The following is a 25,359-nucleotide window of genomic DNA, read 5'->3' as shown; positions in this document are numbered from 1 at the left end:
GTTGCATTGTAACACTCTCATCTGTTTACGCACATGTATTCATAAATCTTTTATTTTTTTACTTTACCATTACTGCTATTAATTCCAGACATAACTGTTCCCCCTCTTAAACACAAAATTATGTTTAACATGGGGATAATTGAAGTCTCTAGTTTCAGTGGATTTTCCAGCCTAGTAACAAAAAACCCCTCTAAATACAAAACTTATTTGTTCAAATCAATTCAAAATTGTTGGATAACAACACAGTGTATGGTCTGTTGGCCTTTACTTGTCCCAGCAAACAGAGAGAGACAGAAGAAACAGAGAGAACAAACATAGAAAGGAGGTGACTGATGAATAAGGTTCATGCAGGAGGCGCGGAATAAAGATTCCCACTGTTTAAACAGTAACTAGTAACTCCCTTATAATCAGCCCCCAAAAAGCCAATAAATGAGAATGGAAAAGAGAGGAGGTGGTGCAGGAAGTAGCTGACTGTGAGTTTGTGAAGCTCATGTTTTCCTGATGTTTCAGCTAATGTGTCAAGCTGAACTATATACAGACTTTATTGTACTATTAAATACACTGTATACTGCATTCTTCATGGCAATGCTTGTGTTTTTCTGGTCATGCAAAGTCACTGATATGTAGGGCATATGAGTTCAAGCTTACATAACATGCATGATCATATACAACCATGTGAAACAATATTTTACGACATATATTAGAGTTCCATTAGACTGTAACACTGAGGAGTTGTCAAAAGCTGTCACGGCAACATACAAACACATGTTTGTATGCTGGATGGGATTTTATGTAAGAGCAGATACATAATGAAACTTCTTGTTTGGTGTGCAAACTCTGCAAAAAGCACAGAAATGCGTGAAATCAGATGATGCAAGCGGTCACTGTGTGCATTGTTTTGTTTTTCATGACTTAAAAAAGTAAAATATGGTGACAGGTTAAAGCTGATGTGATTTCAACAGACATTCTCCTGCATCTGTTAACATGGGTGGTGATTACTAAACAGGCAGGTTTGTTATTCTAAACTTTCCTCAGGGTCCCGCTGAATCATCTTATGGATCCCTGGTGGTCCCTAAACCTCACTTCATGAACCACTGATTTAGAAAGAGCCAAGCACTTTACTTGCACATGCTGGTTCCACAGTGGCATGCAGGGACAGCATTTTTGGTAGAGAATAAGCATTTCCTCTGACCTGTCTGTCTCCATTGTGCAGTGCTGATGCTGTGCTGGGAGCAGGAGATGTCCTCACCTCCTGATGAGTGCTCTCTGTGCTACTACACTCCTCCTTTAGATTCTCCTCGTCGCTCTCCCTCAGTCTCTGTGCCAGGCGTAGTGTAGCTGAGGATGGTGTCCCTCCTAGGACATTCTCCATGGATGGTCTCCGCCCAGATCCATCTGCCAGGCCCCCAGGGAAACCTGTCCTCCCTGAACCCAGAGGGTCCTGACTGGTGCTCTCTCCTTTGTTATACTCAGCACAGAGGTTTAGGATGGTCTCTAGTCGCTGTCTCTCCTGTGGCAAAATACAAACACAGTCAAAAGGTTAGATCAAGTTAGAGTTGCACTGGTGGGAGTATCAAAACAAGCAGCACTGCATATCTGTCTTTTTCTCACCTCTTCCCTTTGGCTTTTTAAATGTGGAATTTGCATGTGAACCACACTGAACCACATTGCCAGTCTCCTGCATATACTTTATGGATTACAGTACATGAGCCTATGTTTGAACATAACACACACATGAGGAGAAGGCTGCTAAACAACCCAAATTAAAATAGTAAAATCTGAAAGCCCAGAATTAGCTTAACACTTCATCACACTCTGCCCAGACCTAAATCAGAACCTGACAGAGGATATATAACTCTATCTGGAACATATCAGTGTAATCTCATTTCCTGTGTCCAAGTGGTGTGTAAATACTAATGCTAATATTTCTGCTCTGGAGCTAATGGTAGGTGTTATCATAAATATCATACATTTTATCATAAATTAATATAGGTCAGTGTTTTATGACTCATTCATTTATATAATTACATTATAGAACAATTACACTAAAATAGAAAGATTTATCATAAAACATTGATCTGACCTGCAGGTGCTACAGGCTCCCAACTAGTGTGTAAATCTCCATACATTCACTGATGGTTAACTACAGTAACATTGATACTAATATGAAACCCAATGTGGTTATCTAACACTAGACTTAAGTAAGTTAGACTTGCAGAACGTATTTGCCACCCAGCCACACGTTCATTAAAAGCAGACATGAAGTCTCTTCTCATGCCTGAAACAACACAGCAGTTCACACAATGTTCTCTCCAAGGTGCTGCCTGGGAGTCAGACTCTGTGACTGGTTGTCCAGCTGTCACTATGAAGGGTCAGCCCACCTACGGGGGCCCTGGCAGACCAGGCCAATGGAGTAACCTCTGAACTCTAAACGTCAGCTGCTGTCTGCTGTTGAACCGTTGGGCTGCAGACACAGCGTCTCGGAGGTCTGCAGAGCCACACACACGACACCAGTCAAATTCCGAAATAACTGGCTCCTGTTCTCCATGCTCAGACTGTACGTTGATTTCGCAGGCCAACAATCATGTTTTAAAAGTTAGAAAATGTAAACAGTAATTAGTCAAGTAGTCAGTAAGTGGTGATTCATCTTGTATAAAAGACACTGAATGGTCAACTGACAAATCAAACCAAAAGTATCAGAATGAGCTTTAAAACATCATATCTGTCAAATTATATCTCATCATCAAGAAACACATCTCCACAATTTTTCTTTGCTTGGTGTTAGCAATGAATAAAGTTTTGGAGTTAAAGAAGCACTTTATTACTTAATACTCTTGTGATTAAGATCAGGTCCGGTCTGTTTTTTGTTGTGTAGGAACACTTGACACGCAAACTTGTTCTCACCCACAAATAAACTCCCTGGTGTATCTTCTCCCTCTGACTGCAGTGAGCATAGCTTTCCCACTGAGGGAGCATCTGCATGATTAAGAGCTAGTTCTAACCTGTAATTTGGGACCAGTTAGCTTTTAACTGAGTGGGTGGGAGTAAAAGACCCCTTAAGGCTGTAGAACAGTACTGTGTATTCTCTAGAAGAGTCAAACTTCAAACATTTTCTGGCAAGTCTACTACTTCTTATTTCACTTCTCAACCTCCCACTCAACATCTGCTTGAACGTACACATAAGATTAGACCACTCAGCGTTCTGAAGCCAGTCTCTTTCTAGTCGAGAAAGGTGATTGAAACCCAGCACTATCATTGTGATTGCCAGACAGCCTTCAGGCTACCAAACTTGTATGGTGGATGAGTAGCAGGATCACAGACAGATTTTATACCCTTAAATGTGTTTGGTCTCAACATAAATCAGCTTAATGAGGTATCAAACTTGCTGCCTGACATATGCAAACTGAGCTCAAATTATGCTCCTAATCAACTGCATGTGGACAGATTTGTGTGAATCCCACATTTTCTATGTTTCCTCAAGTGGGTCTTCTAGATGTCAGAGGAATTTTTATGTTCAGAGGTTGTTGATACCACAATAAAAAGTACATTAGTCTCTAGGTCTCTCTGTAGATATCACTAGGAGGTCCCTCAGGACTCTTAGAGCTGGCTGGGGGGGAAAAAGGTGGTCCAACAGGTGTGTTAATCCAGAGCTTTTAACCAGATGCCATGGTTCCATGTCCCGGTTGGAAAGAGTGAGGTTCTGGCTCTGATCAATGAGCCTATGCAATTGTAGGCCTTTTAATTTTGCAATGGTGAATTACTGAGAAATATGTCCTACAGTATAGCAAAGAGCTTTTCCTTCTTTTTAAAATTAACTTCACAAGCCTATAAAAAGAGGTTTGCCAACCATTAAGCTAAAAGATGATTCACTGTGATCCTGGAAAAAAAAGAATGAAAATCAGTGTTTACTCGCTCTCATAAAAGACACTGTGAGAAATAACAGCTCAAGCCTTGAGATGAGGCACACATTCAAGCCAAGCCAGCCTGGCCAAAAGACAGATGAACAAATACTGGCATTTGTGAGCTAGTAACACCCACAATCCCTGACACCACCATAAATCCCCATCCCCACCCGTCTTCTGGGAGGTTTGAAGGTAACAGCAACAGAACTCCATGGCAACATTCAATCATCTGCTGTTTAGAGATGCTTCTCAAATTCAAGACTTAACAGTGATTCATATTTCAAGGTCAGAATGAACACGAGCAAGTTAGCTGTTAAGAGACACACAGTTCCAATAATTAGTTAATAAAAGCAAAACACACCGATTATTGTCTGTATTTAGCATTAAGTGTCATTAGCCCTTGACTACTCCCTTCTTTAAAGTATCTTTCTAACTACTACTTGAGCAAGCTGTGTTTATATTAGTACATGATGGTGACATGTTTTTGCAACTATAAACAGTCAGCTCTGGGTCTAGAACAGCATAGGATTTTTTCATGTCTGTAACTCAATCTGTTGAGATAATAACCAGATCAAGTAAAATGGTGAAAAGAAATGTTTCTATATTATCTCAAGTCCTCATGTCTACCTGCACATTTAAGCTCCAGTTCTCCTCTTGACACTTGACCCAACGAGAGCCACATGACACTTTACATTACATCCTAATTAGATCAGGAGCAGAGGAGGAGAGCTGAAACAAACACCTATAGTTCATGTAACTGTGGCACTCTTTATTGTGCCTGACTCCAAATGCATGTGGATATACTAACTCCTCTGTGTAATGATGTGAGTTTGCCATGTTACATCGTCATCAAATACATTGTTTTTGTCCCAGTTGATCTGTTATCAGTTAAACTGCCTCTGGTAGCCCTGCACGCAGCAGGGACCACAGCGCACACACACACACACACACACACACACACACAAAAAAAAAAAAAAAACAAGTCACAAGTCTGAAACCACCAGCAATGTGATACCCACAAACGCACCGCTTAGTTCAGCCATGTTTTCTAAACACCCTGTGCAAAGCAGTGTACAGTGTAAGAAAAAAAAAGAAGTGAACATCTGGCAACGAGAGTGCCAGAAAAAACTGTAGTTTATAGTAGAATACTGTGAGGTAAAAAAAAACTGTAAAGTAATGGTTATTGATTTTACAAAAAATACAGTAAGCAGCTGTGATTTTTTTTCTCTAACAAGGAAATTATTGTCATCTAATGAAAAACAGTGTAGTCACACACTGTATTCATTCAGTATACATCTATGAACACAGACGTAAACTTTCTTTCACTGACTCCTCACTGTGTCAGCATTCTGAACAGACTTTAAATAGCACCATCTGACTTCCTAGATACAGTCGAACAAATCAACAATGAACAATTAATAAATGTTTGAAAATTAGAACCTAGAAAGTTTAGATTTGAAACTAAATTCCCAAACTTCCCATTAAGAAACACAGACATCCTCATAAAAACAAAGCAATTAAACCTTACAGCAGATTGTTGGAGGTGCGACATTAGGCTCGAGTACAGTTGGTGTAAATCCCATACACATCAGTTTTTATGAAACAAAAAAACCACGGGATTGGAATGCTTGCTTCACAGAGTTCTCCAAGTTTATACATTCATAGCCCTCCACGTCTTACTCAGAGGGTGCCTCTAATGACAACTAGGTTTGATAAGGAGATTTTGAGGTTAAAGCTGCTGCTGCTGATATATCTTTGAAATGTGGCTATCTCAGGCTATAAATGAAAGAAAATCTAAACTGGTAAACTGCTCCTCAGGCTTCAAGAAATGTTTGCCAGTCAGACATGGCCCTTATGCCTGTAGTTTGAGAGCCCTCTTTAACAACATCATTAGGTGATGTGAAGTATTACAGCGAGCAATCACTTACACAGCAAAGTCTATCTCAAGTTTGCTAATGAAAGCCATTTACATTACTATTCTAGTCTATTCTATTCTATTCTACGTCTGGTCACACCTGACCAAGTAGACTGTAAGACTAAAACCCCAAAAGAACAAGGGTGCTTTAAACTGATTGTGAATTCAAGTTTAACAGTGCTGCATTAAACTTATCATGGAGTATTATTAAGCCAACTAATGTCTCATCTTTGTAGCATTTTAATGGATGCAACAATGTTTTCTCAAACACAACACAAACACAACATTTTCTATATAATGCACTGTGGGAATGAGCAATGTAGCAATTAGGAAAATCCCTTTAATTTATTCACGTATGGAGTGTAGACAGTTTCCTCATGTGACATCCTACATCTCTGTCAGTTTTCCTTCATTTAGTCAGTATGCTCTGCTCACTTTACTCTTTGCTTATTTTCACCCTTATAGCAGTCAGTATCTCATCCTCGTGTCTCCCTCTCTCCCCTGAGAGCCCTTTAATGTTTTTCCCTCCTCTTCTCCTCCTCCTCCTCCTCCCCACGCACCCTGGGGCCGTTCCCTGTCTGTGTACCTTTGATCAGAGCAGCTACTTTTAAGTGTACAGCTGTATTTTTCTTTGCCATGTTCACTTATGTCACAGGTGTAAACAGAAATCTCATGTGCATAGCACTCTGAGAGTAAACTGTGAAAGTTCAACAAAGCCTTATTGTCTACATACAACTGCTGGCAGAGGGGAAGATTCACATGCAGCGTCTCCTTAACAGTATGTAAAACAAACCCCATTCATGATCAGACTCTGATCCTCTGAGGGTTCATCATGTTCAAGTCCCAGAGGAGGAACAAACAGATGATCTTAACAAGAAATATAATATTTCTTTTTTTTCTGCTACTGCTTTTATCTCCCTTGTGGAAGACTGTAGCATAATAAGGATGGTGGATAATAAGCTGGTGGTCCTCCATGGTGGTGTCTCTAGCACTTATCTCAAGATGAAATTATGGAGTTGTTGCTCCTGGTAGGGTTGGCTGGGATTTAAACCACTGAAGCCTCCTCTTCAACTAGGATCCAAGCCCTGGAGGCATCTCTCAAAGTGAAGACGGGGCTCCAGTTATCATGTCAAACAATTCCAGTGTGGAGATGAGAACATCAAAGACTAAATACAGTGATTAAAGGCTAGAAGGGAGTCTTCTTTTACATTCTCTGAGCAGTGCTGGGGATAATAAGAAGGCATAGCTTAGGCTTATGACTTGATTATTGTTATGGAATAGAGATAAGATGTGCAAGATGAGCAGCCAGTTGAATCATCTTTGTTGAGTTCAATAATTTGCTATGCACAAGAAACTGTGAGATTAAATATCAATAGCCTCCAAAATCTATGTCAATAGCACGTGGTTGGTACAATAGTGAACCACTGCCCTGAATATCCATGTGCTACAGTGGATTTATAGTGAGCATACCACCCAATGAAACAACAGCAGTACAAAGTAAACAGCTGCCAAGCTGTTAAACTGGATGATGCAGTCATCCGCCCAGAGCTCAACAGCCCGGTTTCCATTATAAGAGTTAGTACAAATTACAACATAGTGTATCTTTACTGGTAAAAAAATCTAAATTGAGTGAATTTTTTCTACTAATGTCTATGAAACATTCAAACGCTCAAATATCAACTTCATGGCAGATTAAAAAAAAAAGCCTGTGTATCACCAAAATCATTAGGGTTCATTATCTGGGGACCAATAATGTTAATACACAGTGTCACAGCAGTCCATTCAGTAGTTACTGATACATTTCTGTCTGGACCAAAGTGGTGGACCAACAGACCAACACTGCCATCCATAGAGCCATGCTGCTAGTGTGGCTAAAAATGCCAAACATTCTCTGACTCTGGTGCATTTCCACATTTTATACCAGTGTCTCTTTCACTTGTCTGAGCTTTAGAGGATTGGTTGACTAAAATAAACACTTACATACATCACTTGGACTCTGGGAAGCTGAGGTAGGTTGTGTTTTATCACTTTATCACATGTTTTTCCTTTCTATTTAACTTCAGACTCTCTCACCCAAACATACATATTTCTCCCTGTCTCCTCTCAAACAGCCTCTGGTATCTATCATCATTATATCCACATACCACTCTACTGCTCTATGTCTATCTATATCTACTAAATCAGTGAAGTCAGCCCCACAGCATGACTTGATGACCTCTTAACCTTCTCTGCAATAAACTTAGTCTTTAGACAATATATGAGCTCCCTGATAAATCACTCTGACATTTAGTTACATATTTTTTACTGTATAGTTCTCCAGTATATTACTCATTTAACTAAAAAATGTATTCACATTTGTCTACTTTCCTTCTGTGACTTGAATGAGAAAATCAATACTGATCTCATATGTCTACATAAAATGGTTAGTTTAGCTTTTCATAAAGACTAGGGACAGAAGGACATAGCTAGCTTGGCTTTATTCAAAGGTAATTAATAAGTGAGCTCTGGAGGAGCTGGTAGACAGATTTTGTTACCTTTGGACAGAGTCAGGCTAACTTAGTTATGCTTAGCTATGCTGCCAGTGTTAGCACTAATTGCCCTTCAGCTGCTTAACACACATGAGGGTGGTCGCAATTGTCTCATCTAAATCCAGTCAAGAAAGTGAATAATTACATTTCCTGAAATACTTAACAAACCTATTTCTGTTTTCATGCTCATTTTTTTCTGGTAAAAAAAACATATAGAACTACTGAGATATTTCACAGGCATCCCCATACATCACATATTATGTTATTTCACTTGCAGTAATATGAATACAAGTCACATATTTCTCAAACTGAACACATAAAATCCCACCAACACAGTCTGAGGGCCTGAACCCCTGAGCTTCATCTTTATGACTGAGCCAGTTGAAAGCATGTAACCACACAGCATCACATGTGGTCCCTGAACAGTACACATATTATTCAGATCAAAACCAAGAGCCCACCACAGGAATATCCACCGTCTATTTAAAATCCAGCCAGAGAGCAACAACTGGCAGAGCTTTGTTAATATTAGCAGTGGCATCAGTTACCTTCATGAGCGCTGCCACACTGTTGAGGAAGACCGGCTTCTCTTTAGCCAGAGTGAGCATATACACCACGGCCTGCTCCCTGCTCTGTCTCAGCGCCGGTACAGTCCTGCTGCCACCCAGCACATGATACCGGTCCATGACACTGACAGACACACACACACACACACACACACACACACACACACACACACACACACAATTTCCGTATTCTACAGCTCTCTAGTAGGACTGGAAGATGTTGCAGATCTCTAAGTCTCAGTCCTCAGAGCTGTTCTTCCATACAGCTCCTGCTGTACTGTAAAGTGCTTTCACAACTGGCCATGCTACTTTGGGACAGATGGAGAGAAGTCTTACCCCCACCCCACCCACCCCTACCTAAGCTCCCCCCTACACAAGTCTTGTGAGAGGTGGTGAGGAATCTGTGTGAACAGGGGTGGAGTTAGAGATCAACATATGTAGGGACTTCCTCAAGTGGGAGGTGGCTTGGTGGTTCTAAGAAAAGCAAAGGGGCTAACTTTATACACCAGGTAGAAGGTTATACTGTATCCGATGTCTGCTCTTTGCCTGAAATAGGCTGATAAATGTAATCCATGCAAACAGTGTGACAGCTTCAGTTTCAGATGTTAAAAACAAAAAACTTGTAGGTGTAGATAAAAGGGATGAAACATGCTTTTAAACACTATTAAACTCAAAAAGGTTTGATGCATATTTGCTCACAGTCTTGTAATTATTTCTCTCTTGGCTGTAAAATGGCTGCAGCTACATTCCAGACTGTAAGTATTTGAAGAGTTACACACTTTTTGTTCTTCAGGCTCTGTGCTTCAGTGCATTCAATTTGAAATAAAAAAAAGTAACATTAAAGTGCCAAGTCTCAGTTTAATTTGTGTAGGTTTACATCATTATAGACTGGTTGGTATCATTTAACACATACCCAGCTGTTGATGTTGGGAAAGCAACTACCTCTGATCTGTTGGAGAGACTGTTCTTTTTTTTTCTTTTTGAGCCTTGTGATGATCTTCTTCACTCGTCACCTATTTATTTCTCATATTGACAAACTCCATCTCAACCTAAACTCTCAGCTTTCACCTCTCACTTAGATCTGGGCCATGTGTGAGCTTTTTTATGCATGATCTTTTGTTGGAACAATACACAGCTGGCCAAGAAATATTTAGTAGCCAAACATCCAATTACTTTTGAACCCTTTCAATTTTGGCACAATTTGGCTTTATCTCCCTCACAGTTCTTTCTACATTGACATAAACCTACTTAAACGTAAAGCTAAGATCTAGCACTAAGATTGGTATCCATTCTTTTGTGCAGCTGTTCAAACACTTATGGCCTGGACTGTAAAACAATTATGTTCAGTTTAAGGGTATCAGGGATTTCCATGTGTCAGTATGCTAAGATGTTACACAACAGGGGTAGTCCACAGAAAAAGAGGTTGCCCGTCCTGATAACATTTGAGGTGAACTTCTCCTCCAATGGAGCCCCAAACTTTTCAATGTTAAGTGAAATAACTAATCATAACAATACATCCAGACAGAACACAGTGTAACCCAAGAATCCAATGAACATTCTGCTCAGTATTATGAAATATGTTTTAATATTGTTTCTTTTTACAATCATTTAATTGCACATCACTTTTTAAAGATTTCAATTATTATTATTTTTTTATTTTATTTTATTTATTTTTTTTGCAGTTTGTCCATGTTATATATAATACAACTTAATCTCAACGACCTTGTCTGTCAGTCAAGACAACCATGGTAGAGCCAGTTATGCAGCTGACTGCCTGCTCTTCAGACCAGCAACAGCCAAGATTTATTGGATTATTTAAAAATGTGATTCTTGAATGATATATTTTCTCTGTATTTATTCATATGAGTATTCATTTCATGCTGTTTATTTATTTAGTGTATTTTTGGGTCTTAATAATTTCTGAGCAATATCTAACTAACCACACAATTACCTATAAACAGCATAAAGGAAGTGAAAGTTGGTCTGGACAAAGTGGACTGCAGAGTACTGAACAGTTAAATGACCCCCTCTAGTGGAGATAGCATACAACAGCAGAAGCACTGCTGCAGTTATAACAGTATGTTTCTAATTTAAAAATACAACTACACATTAGCTAAAACCTTTTCAGCCAAAGCCACTAACAGCCAAGGGATCATCTAAATACTGATGACTCTTTAAAACGCAACAGTAGAGAAAGAGTAAAAGCAACACTGCATCAAGTGAAATGATGCGTCCTGATGTGGCACTTGTTTTCAGTGGAGAAAATCCACACGTGGCATATTTGTTGGTGCTGTCTCAAGACTGGATTACTGCAGCTTTCCTTTGGATGGGCAGAGAAACAGATTTATTGCTGTCCCAGATAAAGAGCCACAGAGTCTACTCAACTGTCTTATCTCTCTGAGCCTGTCTCTTTTTTCCTGTTTCCCGGCCCTGTTTAGTTTTTGACCAAAACATTCAAAATCATAGTAATCTGCCACTGACGACTTAAACACAGCCATTCAAATGGGCAGGATGATCCAGTAGTCTAAATATTTATTATTTCCTCTTCTTCCTCTACCTTAAATTACAGAAGACTTGACTTCAGCATGAATAAAGTTACACCCGCTGGTCAGAGAGTTGGTACAGCACTTTGTATCAGTGTAGGTGCAGGATATATTTGGCTGCTTAGGTGGGCAGGTTTGGTGTCCCACAGTGCCTGGATATATTTGGTCGTGTTCTACAAGATGCTGGTATACGTGTGTGGTGTTCTGTTCGACAAGTGTAGGGGTATATTTGGTCTGCTAATCCTCATGGACAGTAGCAAAGATGCCAACCATGCAGGAAAGACTTTTCTGCATGTCAATCACAGACAACATTTGTGACACCCTGATGGCCTAGAGAATGAGACTAGTTAAGTTGTTTGTTGGTTATATGATAATGATAAAGGGCAGAGTTGAACTTCCTTTTGGATTTTCACCAAATGAAATCTCTCTTCAGGAAAATATTCAGAACAGGAGCCCTATCACTTATATTTCCATGGGAGTTCTAGAAAAATCCGGGGAAAGATGTGCTTCTAAGAAAAAGCCATGAGTATGCCTTTATTAAAGATGCATTAAGCAATCTGTGACCTTTACCAGCCTCTAGTAGCGACCAGTAGGGATTGAAACAACAGATCTCCTTCTCCAACTGACTCAGGCAGTCCCCAGAGCCATCACACTACCAAGTCAAGTTGGCTAATTCAAGTGGAAATCAATCAGGAGTTCTTCATCCTCAAACATGGTGAATGACAACCTGGTGTACCAGGCTTTTGTCATTTAATATTCTGGGTTGAAAGAGAAGCTTTAAAGCTTTCTAGCAACTGAAATGTCTTGCAGTGCTGGTTGCATGCAACATTGCCCTGGTAATTTGATGCCATACGACAGAGAAACTCACTTAATGCCCCCTCTAAGTAACAGCAGACACATACAGGTCTGATCCAATATGTTACAAAAGTGACCAGTCATTAAAATCACTGGTGTCATCTTACGTCAACGTCATAGGAAAGATGAGGTCATCTTTAGTGGACAGAAACTGGTACGTGTGTCTGCCACAGATGAAGCACGCTGCGACTCGATTCATATGCCAAGTGTGTTTGCCAAGACACTGTGTCAGTCAGATGGCCAAGTGGATAGAGAGGTGCCAGGCTAGACAGCTTGGATCAGATGGACACAGGGAAATAATCTTCCCTGCAGACTGGCCATTAGAGAGGGCTTACCTCTGGCCTCTGAAGGAAAACATAATTTAGCTGAATTAAATTCTGTTTTCCCTGTCATTAGACACCGGTATCATTTAACTGATTTGGGTGGGATGTGATCTTTTTAACTGCCCACATTTCCCATATGCCCCTATTTCAGACTGATGCACATTTTTAAATGTGAACATCTTCTTTCTTAAAATGGAAGTAAAAGCTTACAAGTATTAAGTGTTTTCCCTGTTACTTATTTCTGATCAGGGCGCAACTATGAAACACCATGAGAAACTAAGACACTCAGGGTAGACAGGATAATAATATAGTATCCATACTTGTTTGGAGGCCAATCAAAATATTGCAGCAATTTAGTACAGCACTTCCATGAATTTGGGAGACTTATGAGAGGATTAAAAACTGACCCAGCAGAAGCCCAGATATTCTGACTTTTAGTTTCTACTTAGGGTCAAGCTCGAAAGACACTGAATCCTACTATTCCCATGATGCATCTCAATGTAACTGTTCCTTTGACTATCTCTGTCTGTGAAATGTCCTTAAACTCCATGTTCTCAGAGAATAACATAGGTTTTCTATCAAATGTTTGACCGATGACATCATCAGGGTTATCTCAATGATGAGTAAACTGACCTTAATGTGTAAAATCAGTGGAGTTCCCCTTTAAGGAGGTGCAGGGGACTTTTTGTAAAACTAGCGTCTCAACAAAATACTGTACATCAACAGGTGTGGGGTGTCCAGGAGTCACTAAAAAGACTAAAGAGAGAGACTGTCAAGCGCATCACAGAAAAGTGAATCAACCAGTAAAAAGAGTCCTCTTCATCATTGTGTTGTGTCTTGATCCAGCGTGTTCTACAGAATGCAAAAAGGTTCAGTAACTGCCTTAGCATCATATTATTATTCCCCAAGATGGACTCTGAAATTGTAGTGTAAGTGCTGTTTTAGTGAAATATAATTTACTAGTTTGATAAAAAAAAAATCTCCCAAAAATCTTCCCTCATGCTCCACTTTATATCTAAACTGACAAATCATCCTGACCAGTATCAGCTTATTGCAGACAGTCAAGAAATGACAAGAAATTGCTGAAATTGCTGTTTAAAATGCCAAAATAGGTTTGAGGTCTCTTGCATATTTTGTCCAACAGAGAGCAATGAAAAGACTAAAAAAGTCTTTTTACTGTAAATTTTCCAGCTTAGTGTGGATTCTCACAAAAAAAAACTAAGGGATCTGTATCAAGATAGTTTGTTCATGTTGTGTGTTTTCTTAAAAAAAAAAAAAAACTATTGGGCAATATACCATTATCAGAATTTATGAGAAAAATCAGTATTTCTCTAGGATTTTAACTTATTGGTGTATGGGATATTATGCAGTGGTAAAATGTAATTAAACTACATTTAAACAACATCAACCAGCTAAAACCCATTCAAATTTCAATATCAGGCTAATAAATCAGTACATCAGTATACGAGTGTAGCTGTATCTCCCCAATCTCCCCACAGCCTCCTGCTGCCTCTGAGCTGTGTACTCCTGTTGATTTCACAATAAGACTCTTTTTACTGAATAAACTTCTCCTAGAACTCACTTCATATAACTTTGTTTTTTGGTAATCAGTTGTGTGAATGAGTAGCAGGCTGTGTGTGAAATGCTTTAAATGCAGACGCTCTGGGGCAAGAAAAATCTGTCCTGACAGTGAGTCAACTGTGACTAATTACAGGCCCTGCAGCTCCACGCCCTGCCTCCTCAAAGAGCTGTGAGTTTCTGTGCTTGAAAAATACAATAACATAACAGGCTGCTGAGGAATCTTGCCTCTGTGTCTCAGGCAGCCCTTGCTTAGGGCAAGTAAATATGACTTATTTACTTGACATAAATGCCATGAATATGACATGAACTATTTGTTCAAATCTAATGTAAATATTTTTTCTTTGCGTGCCTGTTGTTGTACTAGTCCACAGGTTGCTGAGGTTAATGACCTTACAATGAGAACAAAGGATTTAAGGTTTGACACACTGGGATATGAAGGCTAATATGGGCATGTGTTGTAATGACACTCCTTTCAGTTAGTTGGCATTGTAACTCACCACAACTGTTTAACACCTGGGTACTCTGCATTAAGTTTTAGTTTTTGGTAATTTAGTTAATTACCAAAAATAATATTGAACAACTGAATTCATTGAATGTACAAAGAAAACACAAGTAGAAACAAGTTTTACAGGCTGCTTTTGGATTTTAAAGAACTCAAGTCCTGATTTCATGGGTTAGCTGCTGTTCTGCTTCTGCTAGCTTAACTCAATGTAATCTCTCATTGAGGTTATTTTTTGAAAAAAAAAAAAAACTGAAATGTGTTTAAGGTGTTTACTATTGATACTACTATTGATGATATGAGTGTCAGAACCATTTGAACCTTGATTTTAATTATGCTTAACAGTTAAAAAAACTACAGCACTCGTGAAAATGTTTACAGCACAGCAGTGTGCATACACACCATTTCAACAGTTTAACTGTGAGACACAGAAACACTCGCCTCTATGGTCATCTCTCTAACTTTCTGTTGTAATCTCTGCTGCCTAAAAAACAGAAATGCAGTTGTTTGTTCATTCTCATGCATTATCTCTCAGTCTGTTAACTCAGCGCTGTTTAACTCATGATGGTCTTGGGCATGTGGGAAACTACATTTTTTAAAAGACACTAGAACTGAAACATTGGATAACAATTACATAATTACATTTGATTGTTCTCTATAAATTAACATTCCTGTCAAGACAAATATGGGGTTGTATGTTGAAGAGTTGGATTTCTAGTAATTTGCACTATTACAAATGTCAGTGTGCTTCTGAATGAGGTTTTACTACCTCTGAAACAACCTGAAGTTCACGTTGTTACATTGACACTCACCAGGCACTTTATCAGAAACACCTGCTCACTGTGCAGTTTTCCAATCATGTGGCACCACTGCAGTGTATAAAATCATGCAGATACAGGTCAGGAGATGTTCATTTTAAACTTCAGACTGGTGAAAGATGAGAAAGGGGGAAAGGCTCTATACCTGTGGTAACAATCAAATCTAACACTTACTGACTGGTATCTGATAATTCACAAAATGTCAATATGCCAACTGCTGCTATCAAATGAGAAATATCAACAGACATCAACAGCCTGTCTTGGAAATAAAACAAACTTGAGCAGATCTCTCTCAACCGGCCTTATAGCAATTGGTGTATGGATGCAGTGCTGAAGACTGTTTTACTATGAGGCCTCTCCCGGAGGTACGAGAATATGACCTCGTACACAGAGATAGAAGGCATGTTGTCAGTCTGTCCAACTGAGCTGGCTTCACACAGTCTCACTCTTTAAAAACATCTATTTTGTAATTTCAAGCAGGGCAGACAGATGCCTTCTCACACAGGCACAAACACATATAAAGGCTTTTTAAAGGACTTGGCCTCTGCAGTTTCATTCAGACTGGCAGACAAGTTCAAGATGTCTACTGCTGCTCCCTACCCCCTCTGTTCAGTTTAGGAAACAACAAACAATGCAGTTGCTATGGGCTCATCTGGGCGCCCTGAGACTGCATGTCAGCAGCAGTTTAGACAGCTGAAAGCCAAGTTACAGACAGTTCATGTTTGTTTGGAAAAGGAGGAGTAACCAGGCCCATAAATGATCTCAATGGAGATACTGCAAGCAATACGCTCCCTTCCTGCAGGAGGTCAATCAGATTTGACTTAGACCAAGCCTCTGCAAGAATATTGGTAATATTTCATCACAAACTGGAACTCTTTCACTGATAATCATACTAATGAAATTCTTAAAGATGAGTTTGAACGTGCCTAGGGCAGTTTTCTGACCTCAGATTGGATCCATTAAATATAAAATCATATGCTTACTACTTTTTGATGAAAATTCTAAGAAGAATGTGCATAAACTTATCAAACTACTTAAAAGAAAGAGCTGGACTTTTCAGGAGTTTTTTCAGTTACCTCAGTTGTAGTCGTTTTTGATATGAAAAAAGGTCACTTATGAATTTACATGCAACAGAAATGACTACCACTTTTGGAAGCTTTGTTCTCCATCAAGGGAAAAAAAGAGAACTTAATTAAGTTAGAACTTAGGGAAAATAGGCCATTTGTATAATCCCCTCTAGTTAGAAATAAGCATAGCCCATTTCAACTGGAATAGTTTGAGGGTTCAGTGCCTTGCTCAAGGGCACACTGAGGAGATAGTGGGCACTGTTATTTTAAATACCTGCAACCGTCCATTTGCTAGCACACAATTGACACACCTCTACCTAAATGCAACTGACTTGACTTCTTTGTCTGACATTTCAGGCTACAGAAGAGAAATTCAAATCTAGCCTTAAGTATCCTGATTGAATTTCCAGCTGTATTTTAGGGAGAATATCATGTCCTGATTCCAGCTAGTCAAATGAGGATTTGCTGGTTTTATTTTGACTGTTGGTTGGACAAAACAATAAGTTTTAATATTATACCTTGGGCTCTGGGAACTTGCAATGGACATTTTTTACAGTTTTCAGATTAAACAAGCATTTTAACTGAAAAAAAAAAACATATTTATTTTCTATTAGTTGCAGCCCTATTCCCAAACCTGCAAACAAACCTGCATCACCTTTAGTATAACAAACAATATCAGTTTTGAACTACCTGTCTAACCCCGAATAACCTTTATATTGTGATATTGTGATATTGTGATAATAAGTAGAAAACAGTCACAGAGATGCTGTGTTAGAAACTACAACTATACACTACAAATATAATATTAACCCAAAAGCATGTGTAAAAATCCTGTTATAAATTAAGCTAAGTTGCTGTAACCTTTAAGTGAAAAAGTTTTTGAGTATGTTAATGAGAATAGTTCTTTTTAAATGTAAACTGAATTATAGTAGTTTCCTGGTGACATGTTCCTGACTCACCAGTCTCTCCATTTCCTGCTCTCGGAGCCTCTCCTCTCTCTGTCGTCGGTGGTACTCCAGCAGCTCGTCCTCATTGTCGCTGATTTCTGTGATGCTGTTCTTCCTCTCCCTCATCCCAGGGTGGGGTCTCCCTGCAGACATCTTCCTATGGGTTCTAGGGCTGGCTACAGGGGACGAGCCAGGCAAGGAGCCCAGACTGTAAGCAGGAGATAGAGAGTTCCCAAAGCTTGCTTTCCGCACTCCTGCTCCACCACCACCGCCCTCTATCATTGCAGAGGTAGGTGAGGGACTGCGGGCTCTGATCCCCCTGCTGCACATCAGCTCCTCAGAAGTGGATCCAGACTTTCGTCTGAGTCTGGGACTCTCTGGAACAAGCTTGCCAAGACTTGAGGGACTATCTGGAGTCCTCAAGGTGGGGACTGTCCCTGGTAGCGCCCCTGGGAGTACTGGAACCCCTCTCCGAGCCATGGAGGGGCTAAGTGGAGGCAGCTCCCTCATAGTGCTGCTCGCTCCGCTGCCTCCATTCAGCTCCAGGTTCCTCCTGGCCATGCGAGGGCTTTCGGGGGGCTGCAGTGAACGTGGATGCTGCTGAAGCGGTGATCCTTGGATGACATGGACAATGGGGTCCAAGGGAGGCTGGAAGGGTCTGGCAGGTTGGGAAAGCTGCCTGGAAGGGCTCGAGGTGAAGGAGCGATCAGCTAGAGAGGTTTGCTCTCTGAAAGGGCTGGCAGGCCTTTCCTGGAGCACCGTGGTTGTCATGGTCCTGGGACTGGAGGGAGATGGGGATGAACAGGTAGGGAATTTGGGAGCGAGTCTGGGGCTACTTGGCACAATGTTTCTACTATTGAGAGATTCATTAGAAGACAGAAGGGGGGTCTGTCGAGGGCTCTCAGACCCATCTTGGCCTAGTCCTCTGCGGTTTGGCTTGGGGCTTGGAGGAGCCTCTGTTAAGAACTTCCTCTGCAGCCTGGGGCTTTCCTGAACCTTCTGGCCCGCCCCACTGCTGCTGAAGTTAGGCAGTATGGTCCGTGGCTGGGGTACAGGTGGAGGCTGGGAAGTGAAATTGTAGCTAGAGGAGCGTACAGGCACTGGCGGCAGAGAAGAACTCTGGTCCTGGGGTCCTCCACTAGGAGATGGGCTGGTAAAGCTCCCACTGCTGGCTGCTGAGGGTGAGGAGAGGGGGGAAAAGGGAGGGGATGTATTCTCATAGCTGGACCCCACAGACATGGCCCCTGGGCTGGTAGGAGGGGACAGCAGATACCGTCCCCCTCCATTGACCATGGGTGACAGGGGGGAGTGGGGAATTGCTGGGCCACCAGGAGGCTTTTTGGCTTCCAAGGAAGAAGGCTGGGGGTCATCCATGACTAGGGAGTCCATGATGTCCTGGAGGTCCTTCTCAATGGAGCTGACGATTGCACTGTGCTCTGACTGGATTCTCTCTCCAGGAGCTGGGGGAGACTGGGCTGGACTGGCCTGGTGATTCCCATTGACCAAACTCTCTGTGTCTGATGGGAGAGAGAACAGAAAGAGAAAATCAAGCTTTGACTTTGATAACAAAAAGAAAATGCATCTAATACAACAAAAGTCTTTGGGCAATGTCTCCAACAAGTTGAACTTGGCAATGCAATGTAACATCATCTGGCAAGGCACCGCATTGGTCAGTCAAACAGGTCAAAGTCCACATTCTTCTTCTTTGTGACACTGTAACTCAACTGTTTACCCAGAAATTGTTGAGACAGAGGATTCAGAATAAAGAGCTTGCACAGAGTTCTCTTTAGCCCTGGCCTGAGCTCTTAACACAAGCACCTTCAATGAAACTGAATTATCTATGGATTACCTATTGTCCATGGTTAGCTGTAATACAAATCTGCTGGATGACCTAACCTTACCTGGGGTAATAAAACAGGCAATACAGTGCAGTGAAATTCTGAGCATTTTCAGAACTTTATCATATTTGCCTGTATTTCTTCGTACTGGGAGCCAACTGTAGCCTTGATGACTTTTCCATAACTAATATGAGGTGCTTTCATGACTGCAAAATGTTCTTTTCTTCCTCATTTGGCTAGGTTGTGTTTCCGTGCAGAAAATATCTAAAGGTCAACAGTCTGGGTTCACCTCCAGCTCAACAGAACAATAACATATTTTGTATCTATCAGGCAACTCAGAAAATAAATCGCAACAGTCCCTGACCTCTCTACAGATTTGAACAAATTTCAGAGCTTTCATTTCAAGTCATAACCTTGTCCCTACTATTTGAGATATGTTCAAAATCTGTGTTTTCCGGCCCACTGCAGAAGCTGGACAAGCGTGTGGGGGGGGGGGGGGGGGATTAGTGATGAGGAAAGAAGGAAGGACACAGGCAAGGAGATGAACGGACAGACAGGCCTGTGCATTGGATAGGGATGAGGAGAAAATGTGCCTACATAACCCAATTACTGTGTGGCCCGAACACAAGGCTGGGTAATCTAATCTTAACCATCTCTCTTTAATGTCAGCATAGTGGATTATTACAACAGAAACACACAGCCACGTGGGAGATTCACCAGCATGGCCTTAAGGCAGGGATCAGAGCACAGATCAGGTTTTATTACTGCTAAATGAAATCTGTTTAAATGGACTTGTTGTCTGTTTCATGGGGATAATTGCAGCATGGAGTCATCACTGCTTACACTGAGAGGTAATAGAAGACAACAGAGGAATAGAGCTGTCATGTTCAATAGTGTTGTAATAACATTAGGAATTATAAAAATGACTGTGGAATGGAGCAAATGATAACACCAACATAGAACAGAATAGCATTAAATTTGTCTCTTCTAATGATGATGTCAGAGAGAAATGTCCCAATAGCAAAACCGCTCTAAAATATAGAAGCTTCACAAATAATGCATTAGCTGTGCTTGTTCAACAGAGATGGGAGCAGCTTCCTGCCTGCTCCTCTGTAATGACTCTGCCATACAATGAAGCTCTGCCTTCATGACAGCCTGACCACAATAAAATCTGAATACATTTTCATCGAAATTATACAACAGTATGGCCTGCAGGCTGTCACAATAATACATTTTATCTGTTGAGCTCCGCGTGAATGTCAGTGTCACATCGTTTCGCACAAACCCGCTGGATTCTTATGTACGGGGTCAAAAACGAAGGGGGTGGGGTGACAAAAATAAATGCATCCGTTTGGTGAGGGAAAGCCCATGCAATGATGTCATGGGATACAGACTAGCTCGAGTACATAATGCCAAACCTCATTTAAAAATCTGGCAATTTAATGTTAGCGTCCTTGCCGGTAAAAGTGCGCGTCAGTCACAATATGAATTAAAAGATTTTATTACACATGAGGACCTCTATAATTCGGCATCAATGCCATCATCAATAAGCGCTAGTTACAATAAACATACGTAGAATCATCTGCCATTCCCCACATTTCACTCTCATGAGAACATACTGTAATGTTGTGACCTAGGTAAAATATATATTTTTCGAATTAAGGACATTTTATTGATCCCCTGTAGCTAGTAAGCTGAATAAAGACCGAAGTTCCAAAGAATCGCATTAAGTATGTGATGTCCCCCGCTGTGTGTACATTCCTAGATGAACAAAATGACTATTAAAACCAGCAGAATCTGAATGGAATTTGGCGTGTGGCCGGTTCGTATCACATCTCTCGCCCCAAGCTCAGTCAGTAAGCAGTAGGGTTACTCACATGAAGGAATAAAACTGCGACCCGGTCAATGTCAGTGCGGTTCACTTGCAATATGAAACACATTGAGGCCCACATCCACCGGACACCGGTAACAGACCGGGTGTGACGGAGCCCTGTCGTGCCTAGCTCCACACACACCGAGGGAGATTCACCACCGAGGTGATATTTCAGCCGGGGGTTGGGGTGCTAGGCACCGCCGCTGCTTACGGTGCCACTAGTATCAAGTTGTCTAAAACGTAGCATAGCTTTGCCGGCCATAACCTTCAAAATAAAGATCTAGGTTAGACCGCTTGTACTTGGAAAATACTTGCTATTGTAAATGTGTTGTCAACGATGTAAACAAGCAAATAGTTTGATGAATGTTATAACGTCCTCGTCAGTGAAACCGTACGTCAATTTTGATTAAGTGGGTTAAATACCAACAATGTCCCTACTGTTCTGAAAGGTAATAGTGCCCTGACTTTTTACTGAAGGTCCTATACTTGAAGAACACGTGTGTTTAAACATGTGAACCAGGTAGCTCAAAAGAACAGCACGCCTAAAAAGACATTCATCAAATGAGTAAATGCTGTATTGTATTTTGAAGGTGAAATCGTCTTACTTCCGGTGTCCCGGCCAACTTGACGTAGCTCTTCCTACCCAGGGAGCTGTGAATTACTGCGAGTTTACAGCAATCTTTTAAAGAGTCACGACAAAGGACTTCATTGCTTGTCGCTGTAATTGTCTTTCTAAAGCAGAATTTGTCTGTTTTAGATGAGAGTGTGTTGAGGGCATCAACAAATCCTACTTCACTGCTAACAACTTCACCATATTGACATTTTACTGGCATTGAAAATAAGGTTTCTGGATTATCTGGGCTGGTACTGGACCATTATTAACATAGACAGAGACTGACAATGACAGGCCACAGGGCTTATAATGGTTTTTAAAATTAAATCTGATCAGTCGGGCAACACATCAGCTTAAAAGTCAATAACGTCCAAGGAGAGAAAATGTTTTAAGAGTTCCCAAGGCATGGAAGTTGATTACTTTAAATAAACAGTGTTTGTCTGTTTATTCTGTCTCAAATTGTCAGTCTGCATGCATCCAAAGCCACACAACCATATTTTTTTCTGACCATAAACTCTGCATGAAAACAAGTTTTTGCAGCATTCAAAATCCATCAAAACTAGTGGTGGAGGAAGTGGTGGTGGATTCAGACCCTTCACTTAAGTGGCAATACTGCAATATAAAAATACTACATTACAAGTAAAATTCCTCCTGCAGTGAAAATGAAATGAAGATACATTTACTTATGTGACATAAGTAATAATTACCAAAATGTACTTGAGGCATCAAAGGTAAAAGCATGAAAATGGTTGTAAAATTGTTCAACAATTAAATGTTATATTACTGGATTGCATGTAAGTGTAAGTGGAATTTTAGTGCAGTAAGTCAGTCAAGGTGGAGCAGTTTCATAAGTTATACAGTTAGATATAATGTAGCAATAAAATGAAATACTTGAGTAAAGTACAAATATTTTTAACATATACTAATGTACAGTACCTGAGTAAAAGCACTTATTCACACTCTATCAGTCTGTCAAACACATCTTAAACCTGACTCTATACATTCAGACTGATTTACTAACTGTGAAGTTAAGAAAAAACTACAATTGAACATTTTCCCTTAAAATACTAAACTGAATGAAATTAAATGAATAAGAAGAAGATAATAAAACAGAGACACTGTATATCAAGTATGGTGAAATACCAAAGGGAAAAATATTTTCCTTGGAGATGAAAATGTGTGGTAAAAGGTTTATGCGTGGTTTAGAAATGAAAACTGGCAAAAAAGAGGTGCAGACATCTTCAAATGGCAAGCATATTCTCAGTTTGTGGTCCAAAATTGTCCAATCCTATTTTATTGATGGACACTTGTTTTTATTGCATAATAATATCAGAGATTCAACAGCAGTATGGTGCCATATACTGCGACCACAATTCTAATCAGCTGCATCTAAATCATCCATCATTCATTCATCTCTGTCTATGGCTCTGCAAAAAGCAGATTTCATAGACTGTCAAGCACCCAGCGACAGATACAGCTGCCAAATCAGAGAGAGATAAAGAGCTTTTGTTGAAAAGCAAGGCGAACACACAGAGGGCCAGTGGGTGGGTGCACGAGGGGACCGAAGGGAAACCCAGGAAGGGAGGGTGGAGAGAAGGCAGACAGTGGGATGAAACTGGAGGTTTATAAATAGTTTCTGAAAAAGATACTGTAAACCCAGCCGTCAGCCACTTTAAGTAAGCAGCTCGGGGCACAAAGCCGTCTGCTGGCCTGGCAGAGAGGCACAGGAAATGTCCAATCAGTGAAGAGATGGTAGCTGAAAGACAGCTGGCTGAAGACAGCTGCTCAGCGGACCGTCACTGACCTGGCAAAGCTCACCAAAACTAAACAACGGACAGGTGAATGTGACCGGCATCACAGAAATACAGTAGCACTGCAGAGCTGAGTTTCACATGCTAAAAAACATAAACACAGGAGGACGTTTTTTACAACAGAAACAACAACTAACAACTAAATTTTTCACAAATGTACCATATCAGGCAGATAATGGGTCTTCATCAGTGTGGGTCTGTACCTTCTCATAAGCCAGGTCCGGCCAAGGTGCAAAATATCTTTACAACTGATCACAAGCTGTTGATGATACAAGTCCAGCTGATAAATACTTTCAACCAGTTTAAACACAGACCCCCCTCATTACAACATGTGCTCAGCTGGCAATTATCAAACTAACATCCTGGTGTTTTTCCCCTCACACTCGACCATCTCAGTGTAATCAGTTAGGCTGTTTGGCTTCTCATTTCTTGAGACTTAAAGAAAAAAATCACAATATTGTTGTTTTTCAAAGATTGCAATGTGCTGCCAGCTTCACAGTACATAGCCTCTTCTATGTGATGTATGCTTGTTTTATCTTATGCTTAGTGAATCTAAAGTTCGAGAAAGAATCGAAACTAGAAAACAAACAGAAGTTAAATTTAAATAGTGATGGCAGCTCATTCCAAGGTGGCAGTGCAAAAAATACAGGTAAGATTAGGGTTGCAAAATTTCAGAAATTTTCAGTTGGAAACTTTCTATGGGAATTAACAGGAATATATGGGAATTAATGGGAATATATGGGAATAAACTGGAAATTTGCTAAATTGCAGGTTAGCCTGTAACAGGGAACTTAAATGTAGTTAGAGAAAAAAAAATGTGTTTGAATTTCTATTCTGCAGTGTGCATTCGTCCATCACATGCACAGATCATTTCCAGAATCCTGTTCACTATAGCCACACTACTGCATCTGAGCCCACAGACTACAGCCAGTCAGTTTTGATGATATTATTGGCATAAATGTGTTTGATCTGTGGTATTAAAGTTAAATTAGCAAAAAATAAGTCAAATGTTTTTTTTTTTTTACATTAAAAGACTAAGATTGACTGGACTGGAATTTAAGAGGCCAGCTATCATGGTACTAGCTCAACCGTGACGCCGTTTCTTCTGCCCTCTGTCAGTTTTCTGTTCATACAAGACTGTAGGTTACAGTTTGATTCAGCGGCTGTTTGAGGAGAATTCATGTACTCATCTAGCCTATTTCTGTTCATTTATCCAGCATCAATCGTAAAATATTTTCAAAATTTCCAAAATTTGCCAGCTTAACTTCCCATGGAAAGTTTCCAGAAAGTTTCTGGAAATTTACTGGAAATTTTCCACCCCTTTGCAAACCTAGGTAAGATAGTTAGATTTATTTGACCACATTAAGGGTAAATAAAGACTGCTGTTGCCATGCCCTGTCATACAATTAAACTGTCAATAATAAAAAAGCACAATGAGGCTAAAAGCTTATTTCCATTGTGGTCCATAACTATGGACTGACAGGGGTAGATGCTTCAGTTAGTTCCAGCACAGGTAGAGCAGAAAATCCACACACTAATCTACTCTTACTGTTTGTGTTCAACAAGACAGCAGTCAGCAGACAGCTGGCTAGTTAGTGTTAGTGACCTGGCAACATGGCAGCAACAGACAGAGCAATGTAGAGTCTTTATTAGACTGCTGCACACTGGAAAAAAGTAGCC

At 40.4% G+C, this 25,359-nt stretch overlaps 1 protein-coding gene across 16 annotated transcripts in view; it reads right to left on the bottom strand.

The window, feature by feature from the left end:
* The window catches only part of phldb1b (pleckstrin homology-like domain, family B, member 1b), a 106,211-nt gene that overhangs the window by 27,208 nt on the left and 53,644 nt on the right, over nt 1-25,359 (bottom strand). For 13 of the 16 annotated variants that reach the window (XM_051065567.1, XM_018693254.2, XM_051065561.1 and 10 more), the window contains 2 exons: nt 17,557-19,061; nt 1,193-1,510 (listed from right to left, as the gene is read on the bottom strand). In XM_051065567.1, the coding sequence (XP_050921524.1) occupies nt 1,193-1,510; nt 17,557-19,061 (1,823 nt within the window). The remainder of the gene's footprint in view (nt 1-1,192; nt 1,511-17,556; nt 19,062-25,359) is intronic. The other 3 variants (XM_051065563.1, XM_051065566.1, XM_018693268.2) reach the window with 1 other exon arrangement.

This window comes from Lates calcarifer, linkage group LG21, assembly GCF_001640805.2.
Source record: "Lates calcarifer isolate ASB-BC8 linkage group LG21, TLL_Latcal_v3, whole genome shotgun sequence".
NCBI lineage: Eukaryota > Metazoa > Chordata > Actinopteri > Centropomidae > Lates > Lates calcarifer.
Note: the sequence above shows the minus strand (reverse complement) of the source record. Positions and strands in the feature narration are given on the sequence as shown.